Source organism: Eucyclogobius newberryi, unplaced genomic scaffold (genome assembly GCF_026437365.1).
Source record: "Eucyclogobius newberryi isolate DKJ021-1_F unplaced genomic scaffold, fEucNew1.0.hap1 SCAF_1, whole genome shotgun sequence".
NCBI classification, from domain to species: domain Eukaryota; kingdom Metazoa; phylum Chordata; class Actinopteri; order Gobiiformes; family Gobiidae; genus Eucyclogobius; species Eucyclogobius newberryi.
Genome location: NW_027315723.1, coordinates 6140033 through 6157973, shown reverse-complemented (window position 1 = coordinate 6157973; position 17941 = coordinate 6140033). Strand labels below are relative to the sequence as shown.

The 17941-nt window shown below is 42.8% G+C and overlaps 2 protein-coding genes across 3 annotated transcripts in view; one reads left to right on the top strand and one right to left on the bottom strand.

The window, feature by feature from the left end:
• LOC140363135 (protein EFR3 homolog B-like) overlaps positions 1 to 14370 on the top strand; it is a 23336-nt gene extending 8966 nt beyond the window's left edge. For both annotated transcript variants that reach the window (XM_072449534.1, XM_072449624.1), the window contains exons 8-22: positions 1 to 28; positions 2497 to 2632; positions 2788 to 2940; positions 3753 to 3864; positions 3988 to 4039; positions 5176 to 5345; positions 5958 to 6033; positions 6105 to 6266; positions 6722 to 6853; positions 6954 to 7021; positions 8798 to 8931; positions 11671 to 11762; positions 12947 to 12995; positions 13069 to 13169; positions 13852 to 14370. The exon at positions 1 to 28 is cut by the window's left edge and continues 51 nt beyond it. In XM_072449534.1, coding sequence (XP_072305635.1) covers positions 1 to 28; positions 2497 to 2632; positions 2788 to 2940; positions 3753 to 3864; positions 3988 to 4039; positions 5176 to 5345; positions 5958 to 6033; positions 6105 to 6266; positions 6722 to 6853; positions 6954 to 7021; positions 8798 to 8931; positions 11671 to 11762; positions 12947 to 12995; positions 13069 to 13169; positions 13852 to 13983 — 1597 coding nt within the window. In that variant the 3' untranslated portion in view covers positions 13984 to 14370. The remainder of the gene's footprint in view (positions 29 to 2496; positions 2633 to 2787; positions 2941 to 3752; positions 3865 to 3987; positions 4040 to 5175; positions 5346 to 5957; positions 6034 to 6104; positions 6267 to 6721; positions 6854 to 6953; positions 7022 to 8797; positions 8932 to 11670; positions 11763 to 12946; positions 12996 to 13068; positions 13170 to 13851) is intronic.
• Positions 14371 to 15386: 1016 nt separating this feature from the next.
• LOC140363053 (pro-opiomelanocortin-like) lies at positions 15387 to 17941 on the bottom strand. Its single transcript, XM_072449411.1, has 4 exons — positions 17869 to 17941; positions 16625 to 16751; positions 15947 to 16147; positions 15387 to 15736 (listed from the first exon to the last, which is right to left on the bottom strand). The coding sequence occupies exons 2-4, from the start codon at positions 16742 to 16744 to the stop codon at positions 15389 to 15391; spliced, it is 669 nt and encodes a 222-aa protein (XP_072305512.1). The 5' UTR covers positions 16745 to 16751; positions 17869 to 17941; the 3' UTR covers positions 15387 to 15388.

The window sequence follows — 17941 nt, the reverse complement described above, 5'->3', positions numbered from 1 at the left end:
TTTCCAGATCATCATGTACTCCATCCAGGTCAAACACACAGCTAATCTCAGCCTTATCGCCTCACTCCACTGAAAATATCCTGTGCCCGAGTGTTCCTGTTTCCATATCTAACACGTCGACAGCTACACTTTTTTATTGGTCAACATGTACCAGATTCCTCCCCTTTTCTAACCATGACAGAGTTCAAGTTCAAACCTCAACTCATTCCCGAGATCTAAAGTCTCACAACGGCCAAATAAAAATGTAAATACTGACAGTACAGTAAATATACTTATGGAAACAACATGCCATCTTATTTTCAGTCTTTAAAGTTCTGAAAGTAAATTTTCATCATTATTTTCCCAAAGACTTTCTATAAAAACTGTGGAGTAATTAACTATGCTATAACCAATGACCCACAATTTCATTTAAAATCTGTTTCTGAATGTTTAACAGACAGGTAAGTTAATAAAACACATAGCTGGTTAGCCTCCAACCAGGGCCGGCCCAGCCTATAAGCGAACTAAGCAGCCGCGTAGGGCCCCGAGGCTTTAATAGGGCCCCCAATCTGGCAACCCGTCTTATGCGAAGTGCAAGCGCAGCGTGCGCCACTAGTGTAGTAGCGCTGCTGGCGCAACATCGCACACAGCGGTAACATATATCGCACAAACCACATTTATTTGTAATGACAATCTGGCAACCAAGGCACCAAACCTGCGCTGATTGGGCAACTTCATTGTGCGCGAGCAGAACGAGAGCAAAACATAAACACAACAGAACATGGTCCCTGCGTGGTCCTCATGTCCAGAGGAATATATCTCCTGGTGCCGAAAAACGAAAGAAGAAACTTCTTGAGATGTAAAGAAACTGCAAACTCAACAACACTCTCCAGGTAGTGAACTTCTCTTACAAAGAGACGGTTAATGCTGCTGTTTGAAACAACACGATTCTGTCACGTTAGTTCGCTCAGGCTGGAGGCGACGAGAGCTCTGCACCGCGCACAATAATATGTCTGAATGAAAGATAATAAGCTTCACATTTACACCAGCCCGGTAGTGTCAGCTGCAGGTGAGGCCGGTGAGGGGCCTCTATGCCCGGGTCACTAAGAGGCGGAGATCCGGTCCGGACGAGCGCCGTCTCGTCCAGAACCTCTGATGTGAGACTTTGGAGTGAACAGTGTGCGGCCCTGTCCCGGGCCCCTGTCCCGGGCCCCTGAGAAGCCTCAGTCAGAGATGAGCGGGTTTGAGTTTGCTCTTTCTCACATCACCATGTGTGAGATCAATCGTGACCCGTGATGTCTGTTTTACTTTGACTTCTTAAAGTGCAATAAGAGGAACGTAAAGGTTTATGCACGTAAGGTCCATCAGCCAATCACATCGCAGCATTATTTCATGCAGGAGTCCAGTGTGTGATGTTCTGATCAAAACAAACATTTATATTGTAATTAACTTTTAATAGAGCAATAAAACATTTAAATTTATTTAAAAAGCATCATTAGACTATTTGTTATAAATTATAATAAATTGATAGTGAAAAATAACCAGACATATTATGATTACGTCTGTTATAGAATAATACTATATATTTTTATACAAAAGTGGCAAAGTTGCAGAAACGCAGTCTCTTCACAATAGCTAGGTTTGGACCTTCACTTTTAGTTCTGTTCATTCTCTGGGAATAATATGTTTGCACTGTTTTATCAGTGTTAATTGTTAATCAAGCAATGCTTATGCCATTTGTTTAATTTAATATAACTTGTTTTGTCACTTTGGCAAGAAGGAACAGTTGGGAGCAGTAAAAGATAAATTAGTAAGGATAACTATTACTTTTACATTTTCAGTTAAAATGAATCAATTTGACCATAATTATTTTTCATAGCCAATATTGTATTGAGTAATTAAGTACACTAATGTATTAATAACTGGCTTTAGTCATTTTCTCCTGGCACAGTTTCATCACATCATCATTTTATAGCATTACAACCTCAACATTTTACTCTTACTTTAGCCGGCTGGACCACATTAAAATGCACCAGAAGACCCAAAAAAGGTCTGAAAATTTCTGGGGGAGGGCCCCCAGACCCCCCCTGTTCATTAATTTAAACTAATGTGCTAATGTGGCTGTCGACCCTTAACGCTCACAAATACACCCAAAAACATATCTGGGACGTGTGTTATTTGTACAGGGAGTAGAGGTGATGTCAGCAGAATACCAAGTTGCATTGTGGGATTTAAGTTATCAATATTTGAATTTGTGAGGTGTTGAGAAAAAACTAACTGTCAAACAGATGCTCTGGAGTTTTGTTGCGCTTTGTTTGCGTTGAAGAAAGTTCCCATATGTGAATTGTTCACTGACAATGGCAATAAAACTGATTCTGATGACGTGGTGAGGGGCCCCCAAAAATGTTTTCGCTTAGGGCCCCCTGAAGGCTTGGGCCGGCCCTGTCCGTAGATATTCTTGTGTATATATTTGTGCATATATTTCCTGGTATTTTGACATTGTTTTCCTGTATTCAGTCCCAGCACTCTCACTTGGTGGTGCAGCAGCTCCTGGGGCACCTCGACGCAAACAGCCGCTCTTCGGCCTCGGTCAGAGCCGGGATTGTGGAGGTTTTGTCTGAGGCTGCCGTCATCGGGGCTACGGGGTCTATAGGTCTGTACTATACTTTACAGATATTACTACTACTAACTACTACTACTAGTAACACGGATACTGCTACTGCTGAGGCGTCATAGTAGTTCTTTGTGGGATATTTTGTTTGTGTTTTTATGTTGTTGATGGTGTTTACTTGCTGTTTTTCTTTACAGGACCTACAGTACTGGAGGTCTTTAACACTCTCCTTCGTCAGCTGAGGCAGAGCGTGGACTATGAACTCACAGGTTTCTATGACAACGCTGGCAAACACCAAACCAGCGCAAGTGAAGAGAGGACACTGCAGGATGCCGTCATTCGCACCATCGGTCAGAAAACCATACTATTATTATTATTATTGCTTCTGTTTGTACTTGCTACTGCTGATCCAAGTTACTTATCTCTGAACTGAGTAAAAGCCTGCACAATTAATCACTACCAAACTAAGAATAACCATGTTAAAGAATAACCATGTGTTCCTTGCACCGGTGGCCTCAATGCCATCTGTGGACACACATGTCCTTCCATGGGGACATTCCATTGACTTCCATTCATTTACATTGTTCATAACCTTAACCATAGTTACTGTAGAGGCTAGTTTGCCCTGCTAAAACAGCCACTACTGGTTGAAGGTGTACAGAAGTCTTTAAGCACGCATGTCTCCAAAGCATAAAAAAATAGTCCAGTGAAATGGTTAAAATGTATTTATTTGGCTCACCTTTGCCACAATAACACACAGAACTACATTAGAAACGGTCAAAAATCATATGTTTCTTCACCTTCACGCCTGGTGCCAATTTCCTGCCCTTTTCATACCTGGGGTTTCTACACCCAACAGCTTCCCAACAGTGCCCCAGAGGTACTAGAGGTGCACAGTTACTACAGTTACTACTCCCCTAACCATAACTTTAAACTACTGCCATGAACCTCCCAAATACTATACTTATCTCGATACAAGGTCCACAAAATGATATGTCTCCTGATGCACACATATCCCCCCCAAAAAGGGTCAGGGTAAATAGGGTCCTCAGAGTCCTTGATAATTCATATGGCACGAACATGTCAGAAATGTACTCAGTGCTACATTAGCTCACAGAAGCTTATCCTTAGACCAAGGTCATTCTTCAATCTCTCGCCTCAGGCTCGTTCGCCCACACACTGCCCATCTACCAGAGGTCAGAGGTCATGCTCTTCATCATGGGCAAGATCCCTGTGCCAGGGATATACCCGGACCTGGGCTCTCCCAATGCTGGGTAATGAATCATCTTGTTTTCAATATCTGTGGCCAGAATTCATCAACCTTTCAACCGTTCATGTTGTAAAGTGCTGTAAAGACTGTTGATTTTTATAAAAGATCAATAAAATTATGTTTTTAGGTTTGAAGGAAGTCGAATGATCCAAGTGATGCTTCTCAAGTCTCTGCTACAGGTCAGAAAAGTTAGAAGACTATTCAAATTTATATTGGTGATGTTTCATCCAAGTATAAAATATCTTGTGCGTAGTCTCATCTCGCGTGGTGTCGTCTTATCTTGTGCGTAGTCTCATCTCGAGTGGTGTCTTCTCGCGCGGTGTCGTCTTATCTTGTGCGTAGTCTCATCTCGTGTGGTGTCTTCTCGCGCGGTGTCGTCTTATCTTGTGCGTAGTCTCATCTCGTGTGGTGTCTTCTCGCGCGGTGTCGTCTTATCTTGTGCGTAGTCTCATCTCGTGTGGTGTCTTCTCGCGCGGTGTCGTCTTATCTTGTGCGTAGTCTCATCTCGTGTGGTGTCTTCTCGCGCGGTGTCGTCTTATCTTGTGCGTAGTCTCATCTCGTGTGGTGTCTTCTCGCGCGGTGTCGTCTTATCTTGTGCGTAGTCTCATCTCGTGTGGTGTCTTCTCGCGCGGTGTCGTCTTATCTTGTGCGTAGTCTCATCTCGAGTGGTGTCTTCTCGCGCGGTGTCGTCTTATCTTGTGCGTAGTCTCATCTCGTGTGGTGTCTTCTCGCGCGGTGTCGTCTTATCTTGTGCGTAGTCTCATCTCGTGTGGTGTCTTCTCGCGCGGTGTCGTCTTATCTTGTGCGTAGTCTCATCTCGTGTGGTGTCTTCTCGCGCGGTGTCGTCTTATCTTGTGCGTAGTCTCATCTCGTGTGGTGTCTTCTCGCGCGGTGTCGTCTTATCTTGTGCGTAGTCTCATCTCGTGTGGTGTCTTCTCGCGCGGTGTCGTCTTATCTTGTGCGTAGTCTCATCTCGTGTGGTGTCTTCTCGCGCGGTGTCGTCTTATCTTGTGCGTAGTCTCATCTCGTGTGGTGTCTTCTCGCGCGGTGTCGTCTTATCTTGTGCGTAGTCTCATCTCGTGTGGTGTCTTCTCGCGCGGTGTCGTCTTATCTTGTGCGTAGTCTCATCTCGTGTGGTGTCTTCTCGCGCGGTGTCGTCTTATCTTGTGCGTAGTCTCATCTCGAGTGGTGTCTTCTCGCGCGGTGTCGTCTTATCTTGTGCGTAGTCTCATCTCCTGTGGTGTTGTCTCATTTAGTGTCGTGATGTCTCATCTTCTGTGGTGTTATCTTGTCTCGTCTGATGTTGTGTGAGCAGGTGTCATGGCACTATGAGAGCTCCAACCTTCTGACCGCTCTTCCCTGCTCATTCCTGGAGCCGCTGCTTTGCTTCACTCTGATGGAGGACCCCGAGATCAGGCTCCTGGTACTGTCCATCCTCACTTCCCTGATGGACCGCAGACACAACAGGGAGAAGCTACAGATCAGGTCTGAGCCAGGACTCAATCCCGATTGAACAAGAACTGAACCAGAACAAGAGCAGGACTAAACCAGGACTAACAACAGGGAGAGGCCACAGGAGATCAGGTCTGAGTTGGGATTGAACCAGGACTAATAGTACAGAGATACTACAGAAGATCAGGTCTGAACCAGGGCTGAACCAGAACTATGCCAGGACTTAACCAGGAACCAGAACTAGACCTGGACTAGAGCAAGAGTGAAGCAGAATTCAACCAGGACTAAATCATGTCCAAACCAGGTTTAATGCAATAACGTATTGCTATAATTGATTATTACTAATAATCAAAATATGAATAATGAATCATAATAGGGCTGCATGAAGGCAAATGAGGAAATCATGGGTTTGATTCTCCATGTTCTCCGGCTTCCTCCCAACATCCAAAGACATACATGTTTTATGTAAACACGCTCTAAAAAAGTGCCTAGAGAATAAATGTGTGAGTGAATTGTTTATAGTTTATGTCTCTATGTTAATCCAGCGATTAGCTTGTAACCTTAGGCGGGATATGCCCATAACAGGAACATACGGTAGAGAAAAAATATAATAACTAAAATGAATGAACTGTTATAATTTTACAGTGTAGAGTTTGACGTCTCAGTTTTGGAGCTAAAGGACAACGACTGCTCTCGACCGGACAATCTCTTCATGAGGAAGGTACAGCAGCTGTGGTAGTATTACTTGTAGTTGTAATTGTAGTAGTAGTAATTCAACTCTGTTCTCCACAGAATGCTCCGAGTTTGTACCGACACATTTTTCTGGCGTTTAAGGAGGAGAGCAATGGGCGGGACCATTACCACGCCCTCTTTGCCCTATTGGCTGTTGTCCTCCTGGAACTGGCCAGTGAAGAGGTTGTGGTGGACCTCATACGACTGGGCCTTGCTCTGCAGGTCTGGACCAGGACAAAACCAAGTCTTAAAGTCATCTCAATTTGGGACTAATCTGTGTATAAGAAAAGACTGAACTAAACCTGAATAAAACTAAACCTGAACTAAACTAAACGAGGGACATAAACGAGACTGAACCAGGTCTAACCAGGCCTGAACAAATAGTGGCAAACCAGGGCTAAACTAACTGCTTACTTTGGAGCAAGTAGTTAGTGGGGCAATCTGGCTTTTTCAGTTTATGGTCACAGGCTCTGGAACAGTCTTCCTCCTGTACTGCGGTCTATAATTGTCACTTTTCAGGTCTCAAGTTAAGATGCACCCATTTAGTTGTTTGTATTGCCTCTATGAACTCCTCGGCTGTTGGTTTGGTTGATTTATTAAACTACAACTGACCTATTTTCTGATTGGTTGACCGTCGATTCCCCTAAAATTCTCTCTGTTCTGTGATTGGCTATCAGGAGCAGGCCATGTCCAATCAGGAGGGGTTATCTATGTTTAATTGCTGCGGTATCCAGGCAGTTTGTGCGGCATTCTTCAGTCTGCTCTGTCAGCTCGGCCCTCCCCCGGCTCTCGGGACATACGTCACACAGGTCCTGCAACTACTATTACTACTATTACTACTATAACTACTACTACTTCAACTACTACTACTACTACTACTACTATTACTGTGATACTTGTATATTTCAGGTGGTGGAGAGTCGCAGAAGAAAGGCTCTGTACCTGTTGCCAGAGTCTGTGTTCTCTGATGCTCCCTGGTAAATGCTCTTGTCATTATCATCATAAACATCATCAGCTTTATTTCAGACACTTACTTGGGCCTTAAGATAAAAATAAAAGACAACACACGGACAAACAGTTCAACAAAGGTAAGGCAAGGCAAGTTTATTTGTAGAGCACATTTCATACACAAGGCAATTCAAAGTGCTTCACACAGCAGGAAAAATGCATTTAAATCACAAAGAAATTACAGAAATACAATAAAATTAACTAAATTAAAAATTATCAATCCAACTGATTTTCTAAACTAATAAAATCACAAACAAAAGAGAAGAGTGCAAAGAAAAAATCCTTTCAGTCATATGCGCAGCTAAACAAAACTGTTTTTAGCTTAGATTTGAACATTGTCAGAGTAGAAGCCTGTCTCACATCTTCAGGAAGACTGTTCCAGATTTTAGCTGCATAAAACTGAAACGCAGATTCCCCATGTTTTGTCCTGACTCTGGCACCAGCAGGAGGCCGGTCCCTGAGGTCCTCAGAGTCCGAGATGGTTCATATGGCACTAACATATCCAAGATGTACTTTGGTGCTAGGCCATGGAGAGACTTGTACACAAGCAGAGCTGCTTTAGAGTCTATTCTCTGAGCCACAGGGGCCAGTGCAGAGACCTGAGAACAGGACTAATGTGATGGTACTTCCTGGTTCTAGTCAGGACCCGAGCAGCAGCGTTCTGGATGTACTGCAGCTGTTTTACAGCTCGTTTGGAGAGACCAGTGAGCAGGCCGTTACAGTAGTCTAATCTACTGGAGACAAATGCATGGATAAGTCTCTCTAAATCTGGTTTTGACACTATATTTTTGATTTTGGCAATGTTTTTTAGATGGTAAAAAGCTGCTGATGTTATTGATTTGACGTGGCTATTAAAGTTCAAGTCTGAGTCCATTATTACCCCCAGATTTCTAATTTGGTTTGTAGGTTTTAGAGCGAGACTCTGGAGGTGACCGCTAACACTTTCTCTTTGTTTCTGTGGGCCAAAAACGATTATTTCAGTCTTGTCTGAGTTCAGCTGGAGAAAGTTGTTTTGCATCCACAAACTGATCTGTTGGATGCAGTGACAGAGTGAATCTACTGGTCCAGAGTCACCTGCCGATAGTGAAACATAGATCTGAGTGTCGTCTGCATAATTGTGATAGGACACATTTTCACTGCGTATCAACTGACCCAACGGCAGCATGTAGAGGTTGAACAGAAGGGGACCCAGGACTGACCGTTGGGGCACTCCACAGGTCAGGGTCATGTGGTCTGAGACACAGCTACCAATTTCAACAAAGTACTTCCTGTCTTCCAGATAGGACCTTAACCAGTTTAGGGCAGTGCCAGTGATGCCCACCCAGTCCTCTAGTCTCTGTAAGAGGATCCCATGATCGACAGTGTCAAAAGCAGCATCAGATCTAACAGAATTAAGACTGAGGCTTTGCCCGTGTCAGTGTTCAGGCGGATGTCATTTGTCACCTTGACAAGAGCAGTCTCAGTGCTCAAAGACAAAAGGTACATTATATTCTGTGCTGGAAAAGTACCACACTGAACAGACTGAACTTACAAACATTGGACTTGCACTGCTCCATCGTGGGACCCGCAACTTAAATATACATAATTCACTATTGTATTTTATTACTGTTTTATTATCAGATTACTCACACATTGTAATAATCTGGTGATAAAATGACAAATAAATGTGAATTTTGTTTGATCTGGTTTCCATATTGCCCTTATTCATTTTTTTTCTAATTATCTTAATTATTTATGTGTTTCAGTGTTCCAGAAGGGGAGCTGAAGGCAGAGCCATGCTGTCTGTTCATCCAATCAGAAATTGCTGAGGCGCTAACAGGAAGTAGCTACGGTGCTCACGACGACAGACTGAACTCGCCTTACACCCCACAGCTCACAGGTGAAGCTCACCGGTTTCTTTACTGTTACTTTTTATTAGTTGCGCTTGACTTTTTGTCTTTTCTGCCAAAACTGTGTCTATTTTCAATTAACCATTCAACTTTTTTTGTGTCTTTGGTAAGGATTCTATTACTTTTCACATCTGTCACGGTTAAAACAATTTTACTTTAAAATACATTTTCCTCATTGACTTCAATAGACAAAACCTCCATCTAGGGGACGCCTTATTTGACAGTTATGCAGAGTGTAAACAAATAATCAGAAGATGTTGACAACAGAGGCGGAGCCAGACATCCTAAACATTCGGGGCTTAGCCCAAAAAGAAAGGGAGGGGGTTCATTTCGGCCAATATGTTGTGGTTTTAGTGCAGTTACAGACAGTAACCCGCCAAAGGCAAAGGCAGACTTTTTGCCTTCTGAGAGAGCTCCTCCCTCCAAAAAACGTTGAACAGAACAGCAGAGGTGACATTTAGTTATTCAAGAAATTGTACATCTTGGTGTTCTTTAAAACAATCAGTGACAAAACAAATATGAAAAACATGCCCCTGACAGGGCCCGAACTCACAACACTAATGTCCTCATACTGATGCTCTGCAGTAAAATGTCAGTCTTACCTTTACAAAGCACCTTCCTCAGTGAGCTGTTTGTCCTGTAGTTTCTTTCCTTTAGCTTTGTAGATGAATAAAACCTGAGCCACTGCTTCAACCACAATGAACTCATGGTTTGAACGATTATGTGCTGTTGTTGTCTATTCTACGTTAAATAAACTTTGTTTTGTTTATGATGTAGAAAAGGCCAAATTGGTCAGATTGCGTGACGTGGTGTAAACACCGCGCACTTTCTATGCTCCCGCCCACTTTCTTCATGCAGCCAATCATACATCAGTGCAACAAAAATAACCAATGAAACGGGTAAATGCCACTTAGTGACATCATGATGATGTTTTTTTAGATTTTTAAAAGATTAAAAGATCCGGGGCTTTTGGACAAAGATCCGGGGCTCAAGCCCCAAAGCCAGGGCCTGGCTCCGCCCATGGTTGACAAAGTATCAATTACTTACCATTTTAATTCATTTCTGACTTTATTTTCTTTAAAGCTTTAACTTTTTAACTGCTGTAATCTTTTTAATCAGAATCAGAAAAAGGGTTATTGCCATTGTCATTGAACAAAGTTCGTACACATTGGGACATAAAACAATGAAAAATAAAATAATAATAGTAGTAGTTGTAGTAAAATCTAATAATGCATTCATAATTGAAGCATTTACCTAAAATAAAGTAAAAATTGTTACCACTGCACCAGGACACCAGCCGGTTCACCTCCCTCCTGTGGACAGACTCACCCCCATCAGAGATGTGCCCGAGGGTCGTGTCGTCAGCAAACTTCATCAGTTTTACAGAGTTCAACTCTGGTGTAGGTCTTCCTTTAGCTATAACCTCTTGCTTTGAATGAAAATGCAGATTTGTGAAACATTTTAACTTGGAAATGTAATCGTCCATATTATCCGGAGTCTACATACAAAATAATAACGAAGAGGATAGAGCACATGTCCACACACGGCCGGGCTCAGGAGCGCCCTCTTCCATGAGGCACATGTACTGATGCCTCGCTGAGTGAACTTTTACTGCAGTTTTATAATGAATCTGTGAGCCTAAAACAGAAATACATTCAGAAATACATTTCATACATTATCGAGAGAGATTGACAGTTGGATCGGTGCAGCGGCTGCAGTGATGCCGTTGTTGGACCGTTGTGGTAAAGAAGGAGCTGAGTCGAAAGGCAAAGCTCTCTATTTACTGGTCGGTCTACGTTCCTACCCTCACCTATGGTCATGAGCTTTGGGTAGTGACCGAAAGAACAAGATCGCAGATACAAGCGGTCGAAATGAGTTTCCTCCGCCGGGTGGCTGGGCGCTCCCTTAGAGATAAGGTGAGGAGCTCGGCCACACGGGGGGAGCTCGGAGTAGAGCCACTGCTCCTCCACGTCGAGTGGAGCCAGCTGAGGTGGCTCGGGCATCTGTTCCGGATGCCTCCTGGGGAGATGTTCCGGGCATGTCCCACCGGGAAGAGGCCCCGGAGAAGACCCAGGACACGCTGGAGAAACTATGTCTCTCGGCTGGCCTGGGAATGCCTCGGGATCCCCCCGGAGGAGTTGGAGGAAGTGTCTGGGGAGTAGGAAAGTCTGGGAGTCCCTGGTTAGACTGCTGCCCCTGCGACCCGGCCCCGGATAAAGTGGCAGAAAATGGATGAATGGATGGACATCATCGAAAATATGGAAGCTCAGAGCTCATCCTCCAGAGGCCTTGAGGTTGAGCTTGAGGGTTTTGGGCAGTATCTTTGCTGTTCCTAGCGCTGCACTTTTCTGGACCGAGATGTCTGACGGGGTCACTGCCCCGAGTGCTCCGATGACCACTTTTGCCATTCACCTTCCACGCCTTCTCCAGCTCTTCTGAGCCCTTGGCATATCTCCAGTTTTTCGTGTTCCTTTTTCCTGATGTTGCCATCACTCGGTAATGCCACGTCAACCACAAAGGCTGCTCTGCTGTTTATCCACCACCACAATATCTGGTTTGTTTGCCATTACCATCCTGTCAGTCTGTTTCTGGAAGTCCATCAGGATCTTGGTTCGGTCATCCTCTACCAGCTTTGGGGGTGTTTCCCACTTTGACCTTGGGGTTTCCAGTCCATACTCAGCACAGATGTTCCTGTTACCAAGGGTTAATATTGTATGTGTCTTTTTCAGATGAAGACCGACTCTCGAGGAGGAAGAGTGTGGGTGACGTGATCTCTCTGCAGATGGACCTAAACCCAGAGACCAGACCAGACTCACTACAGGTCTGGATCAGAACTAAACCTGGACTAGACAAGGACATTCTATACAGATGTAATAGGCCAGATTAACCCCTGACCAGATTAACCCCAGGTAAAGTTTGGCCTAGACCAGATTACAGCCGGAGATAAACTGTTTTAGGCCAAATATTCCTACGGTGGCTGAGCCAGTGCCGCCGCTCCCATCTGGTACATAACACGTAGTGCGTAGGGCATCAAGTGCTCCGAAGGGCATCACCAACCAGCAATTGCACTGTTCCTTTTGCAATTAAAAAGCAGCCTGCAGTGGGTCTACTCTGTCTTCAGTGCTTATCAATTCAATAGTTGGACTCTGTGGGGGCACAGTGGGAGTGGTTTAGTCTCCACATGCCTATTCTATGAACCACAAGGAGAAAAACATTATTCATTGGCCCCATATTAAATTGAAAACGGTGAAAAAGAGAGAATGAAACAAGATGTGCAATGTGTCAAGCCGGCTGACACCACGGTGTGCACAAAGCCAAAGTGGTTCAACTTCTTACAAACGTCTAAATCTTGTTGTCAATGAAAGCTTCAAAAGTTGGCACCCTGTGGTGTTTTCTAGAGGCTCGATTTGCTCTGCAGGAGAAGGTGATGCTGGGGACGTTGCGGAGCAGGGGGGCCCATCATAATAAACTAAAATGAGTTTCTAATAATGCACCAGAATAAAGAAAATTGTATGATTTTTGTTGAAGACTCCTTGGTGGAGGGCCCCCGGACCTCACTTAGTACTGTGATTCATGCAATATTAATTAAATCAAATTAATTAAAATTAATTTAAAAAAAGTGACTGAACATAGCGGCCTTGTTCACTTTTTCACCTTAAAATTCCCTGAGCCTGTCTCTCTGAGCCCCTCCCTCATTGTCAAATTTGCTCATTATCGGCTCATGTTTAGGTAAATCTCATTCATTATTCACTTTGCATTGTGCTTTTATGATCAAATGGAGGTGGCAGGATTATGTGAACAGATTTCTGCTGCCGAATGCAACTTTGAAAAGGAAAGTGCGTCAAGCAGTGCAAAAGGGTTTTATTAATCAGATTTTTTTTTGTGGAAAAAAATCTGATATGTGAAATTTGGGTATTGTTTGTACATAAACTTTCAAGTAGAATTTGATTAGATTTGGACTAATAAGACTAAATTAGGACTAAACCTGTATCTTTCTTTTGACAGAAACCTAAGACGGAGCAGATCACCTTTGAGACTCTGAAGAACGCCATTGGTGAGACTGAGCAGACCAATTGAATAATAAAACAAAAGACGAAAAAACAAATCTGTTCTCTGTCCTGATGCAGAAGACGCTGGGGGAGCAGAGGAGATGCAAAGGAGGAGAGAAGTCACAGAAAGGTTTCAGACTGCGCCCTTTGAGGAGATCGCTGCCCTCTGCGGGGCTAAGGTTAGATTTAGGCTCAAATTTATGATACTGTGAAACTAGTCTCCTTTACATTACATACCAACAATAGCATGTTAACATTTTCAAATAATTCATATAAAATACTGGGTTTATGGCATTAAGCCCTACAGTCAATCACAACCCTCGGATTGATGATGGTTTGTTTAAAAAAGGTGTATTTTAACAAGTGGCTTTTGACCCGAGAGCGGCTTTGTTTTTGTTTAACCTTGACACAGACTAAAGCCACGCTTAACTGGCTCTAATACCCTGACCAGGTCCTTGACCTTGGAGCCCTCGACCATGGTTAGGGTTAATGACGGCCTGCGTTTCCATGCTAATGGCCTCGCTCCGCATCGTAACTCAAATCACTCAAACATAACATATGTCTTCTTACTAAACACAATCTAAATTGCATCTGATTTATGCTTTTAAGGGCTGATCTCAACAGTTCACAAAAGACCTTTAGTAATGTAAGACGGGTGAGACGTGGCTATAGTGAAAGTAAACAGGAAACTACTTCAGATTCATCATTAGCTTTTTATGACTTTAATTTCATTTATTTTCTTTGCTCCTCGACACCACGTATTTACATCTATTTGTAAAATGCGTTGGGTTTGAGTTATGTTAGATGCATTATGCAGTGGAAATATAATATTTCTTGACTTGACTTGTTGTGTTGATTCAGACCCTGCTCCAGTCCGGACTGCAGCAGATTTTCGACCTGCTCATCAGACCTCCTCCGTCTCCATCAGGACCGCCTGCTCCAAGATCCATCCCAGTCTACGACATCCAGTTCCCAGACCTGTGTGTCTACTGAACCAAGACTGAAATAGGACTGAACCAGGACTAAACCAAGACTAAAGCAGAACTAAACCAGAACTGAACCAGGTCCTTCTCCACTGTGAATCCTAATGGGACTTATTGATTTGTTAAGTATCCTTTTTGTGACTTTCATTTTCTCCATTCTTGTTGCACTGACAATATTTTAAAACTCAAAGACAAAATTACAATACATTTCCGACTTAATTAATAAAGGTTGTTCATTATGTACTCATGTATTTATGTTAAAAGATAATGATTTATTTGGCATTTTAACACAGATGAAACAGAAAATAACTCGGGCAGTTTATTTTTTTGCTTGCAAATCCTTTTGTTTTATTGTACATTTATTTACATAAAGAAATAAATATCAAAACATATTCAATCTTCTCTGCATCACTTTTTACATTCCAGCAGTTTCAAACTTTTATAAGCTAAAAAAAAAAATCAACTATTCTCTCAAATCTCCTGCTTATTCAATTATTCTCAAGGTGGACCTACTCTCTGCCCTACATGCCATTTTGGAACTGTCAAAAAATATAAAATCAAATTAAATCATCCTTTGGTGATATTTTACATACACTGATTTTGAAAATACACTGATTTTGTATTGAAATGAAAACGTAAATAATGTCAAAAATCGGGACTAAACTCGGAACGTATAACACTGTTCACCCTTTAACCGAAAAGCTGTCAGAAGTAACCGAAAAGCTGTCAGATCCTTCAGACCGTGCATCCTTGTCATGGGGGCAAACGCTGTTCAATAGTAAAGACATGTGAAAGCTGCATTAATGTGTTCCTCTGGGAGAAGTTGGGGTCTCGACTCGTTTGCATTTATCTTGGAAAGAGCAGATTTTTATGTCGCCACAATATAAAAACCACAGAATCAGCTCTTTGACTGCGTTTAGTAGAGCCAACGGGAAGATTTATTGCTATTAACCTGCTCAAAAGCTAAACTTTTACATTTTTACTTTAATTAATTCAACCATAGTGCTGGGTCTGTCTTGCGCAATATGATATGAACAACATTTAACCCCTAAATGTAGTAATCTTTAGTCAAAAGTTAAGATACATTTACAAATCAGCTCAATTTCACACATCTCCACACAGCAGCACGTCAAGTGTTGAAGTCTGGCAACAGCTTTTGACCCGAGTTACCGAGTTTTTTCCCAACTTACGCAAGTATTCAAGAACATTTCTGAAGAACTCATGAGCAGCATTATTTGGGGCTTTTTTTTCACTTCTCCAAAATGGCCGCCCTGTCTTGTTTTCCGTCTCATTCTGTCATGTTGGGGATGTACTATTGGGACTATCTTGACAATACATATTATATTCAGTGACTTTCGGGGTATTTTGTCTCTGATGGACCTATCCCTCTCGTCCCTCTCCTCGCCCTGTCTCCATCACACCTGCGGCTGTCCGTTCTTGTTAATGACATTCTTGAACAACGTGAGCAGTGGTTTTTGGTTGCGTTCGTCCCAGCTCTTCATGAACCCTCCGTATCGCTTGGACTCTGGGGGTCCACTCCAGCGAAAGTGTTTCATTTTGTACGCCCCGCCGCTGTTCTTCTTCTGCTGTAGAGCGCTCGGAACCGCCCTCAGGCCTCCAGTTTGCTCCTCTGCCACTGCGTCGTTCTCCAGCAGCAGCACTTCCGGGTTTTGCCCCGCCTCTTCCTGCTGATTGGCCAAGGCGCGTTTCATTTCCCCAGGGAAATCCTCTGAAGAGTCCTCCTCCACACCGTTAGTGTAGACCTTTAAGATAACGCAGAAGGTTAAACCAGGACTAAAGCAGTGGCTGGTTAGCGCGTGTCAGTTGGTTAGAGCGTGGTGCTGATAATGTCAAGATTAACAGAGTTTACCCAAGAATCAAACCAAGTGCAAACAAAGACTAAAACAAGGACAAAACTCTAAAGAGGTCTATCCGTTATTAAAGCTTAAACCAAGGACTAGACCAGGACTCACTTTGACCGGGCGGCGCTTGCGCCCCACAGGTTTACCCCAGCGGAAGTGCTCCATGGAGTATGAGCGTTTGGCCTGAGGGGTGGAGTCATCATACAAGAGGGCAGGGTCTGAGAGGGGAGGAGGTGGGGCCTGCAGGTGGGCAGGGCCTGGGATGACTGGCGTCTCTGCAGACAAATCAGATCGACACACCTGGATGCACTCCTGTGGACAGAGAAGGCACGTTTAGCTGTGCCTCATCTGGACGATCGACGAGAGTTGACGTCCGCAACGGAGGCGGAGCTAAAAGAGTCGAACGCAAACCCACCCGGAGTGCACCACGTTCAGATCAATGTGGAACAACGCCGATCGGATCTGCGCAAGTTTTGCTTCGCCCTAACGCACCTAGTGTCAACTGCAGTTTAGTAAAACAACTACCACTACTAGAAAATGTCCATCTTTCTTTTGTGTTAAATGGCACTGATTAAAAGTGCAGCAACCTAGTGCAGCTAAACCCAGTAGAACTGATAGACCTCTAATCATTTCAAACCGTCCTTCATCTCTATTTCAATTTCTCTCTCTCCTTGAGTATTAAGGAGGTCTTCAAAACATAATTTCATCAGTCATTATTTATGGATTGTATCATGTTTCTGTCTCTCCTGTGCCCTGTGGTGTCAGTGGATGTTATTCAGATCTTCTCACCTCGAGGTTGGAGTCCAGGTTCAGGTCCTGGCAGCTCGGATGGTCCCAACACTGACTGACAGCTCCTGTGACTCCGCCCACCACCACCACCACAGCAACCAATAGCCACGCAGGACACATGCTCCAGCTGACCAATCACAGGACATCAAGCACACGAGGTCAGTTCACTCTAAGTACACTCGGGTATTGGCAAATTAATCTGTTTATTTTAGTTGCATATTGTCATTTTATTATTATTATTATTATTATTATTATTATTATTATTATTATTATTATTATATTGACTCGTTTTAATTATGTTGATGTCCAAAATCCTCATAAACTTTCTTAAAGTTGTTTGATTGATTACAAACAACATTTCTAATTCAAATAATAATCAATATAACCTTCTTTTAAAATCATTCAAAGGACCTGTACTCGTGGTTTTGCCCTAACCATGGACTTTGTTTGGTACTATTTCACTTCAAATGTTATTGTGCATAATTTGATAATTAAATAAGAAAAGGCTTCCTGATTGTTCAGTTCTTCCTGAAGTGGGAGGGGACAGTTGAAGGAGGCAAAGATAAGAACATCTGGACATCTGTATAGTCCAACATAGACTAAAAGACTAAAAGTCTGCGGTAAAGACGAACAACTTCGACGTGGTTGAAATCACGTTTTCTACAAACTCATCGATGACATCGGATTCAACGACACAGTCAAGTGGCAACTTAATGAAGCTCGTCATGAGCACCGAAGGTCAGGTAGTCGAGCCACAGAAAATATAATAAACGGGGTAGTTTCAGACTGTTCAAAGCATCAGCCTAAGTCAAAAAGGAAACCGTTGTCTAATAAATAAATGAATCAAGTTTTAATTATAATTTTTTAATTATAATTATAATAAAGCATGGGAGTTTTGTGAAGCTGATCCCATTTGGATTTCAACTCATGGCGTCAGAGCAAATTGTATATAGTCGAAAACAAACCGCACCGGGTTCAGCTCAACGTTGATCCCAGAGACTAGATCTGCACAGGTCTTATCCTGATCGCGCCTATCGTTTGAGCAGATCTCTTTTTCATTAAGCTTTGATGACATTTATAAATTGTTAGACAGAGAAAAGGAATTTAAGATAACAACGCTTTAAACAACAAAACACAGAATTTACATTTAGTCCTAAAAATATATTACATAGTCTCAAATAATTCCCCTCACAAAATAAAATACTAATCATAGTGTGATAAATAAAAATAAAGTTTGTTCTTACCGCTCTTCTTGCTCTGCTGGTTCTTTGGTTTGGATTTGATAGTATTTTAAAAAGGTGTTTTTGCTGTGGTCAA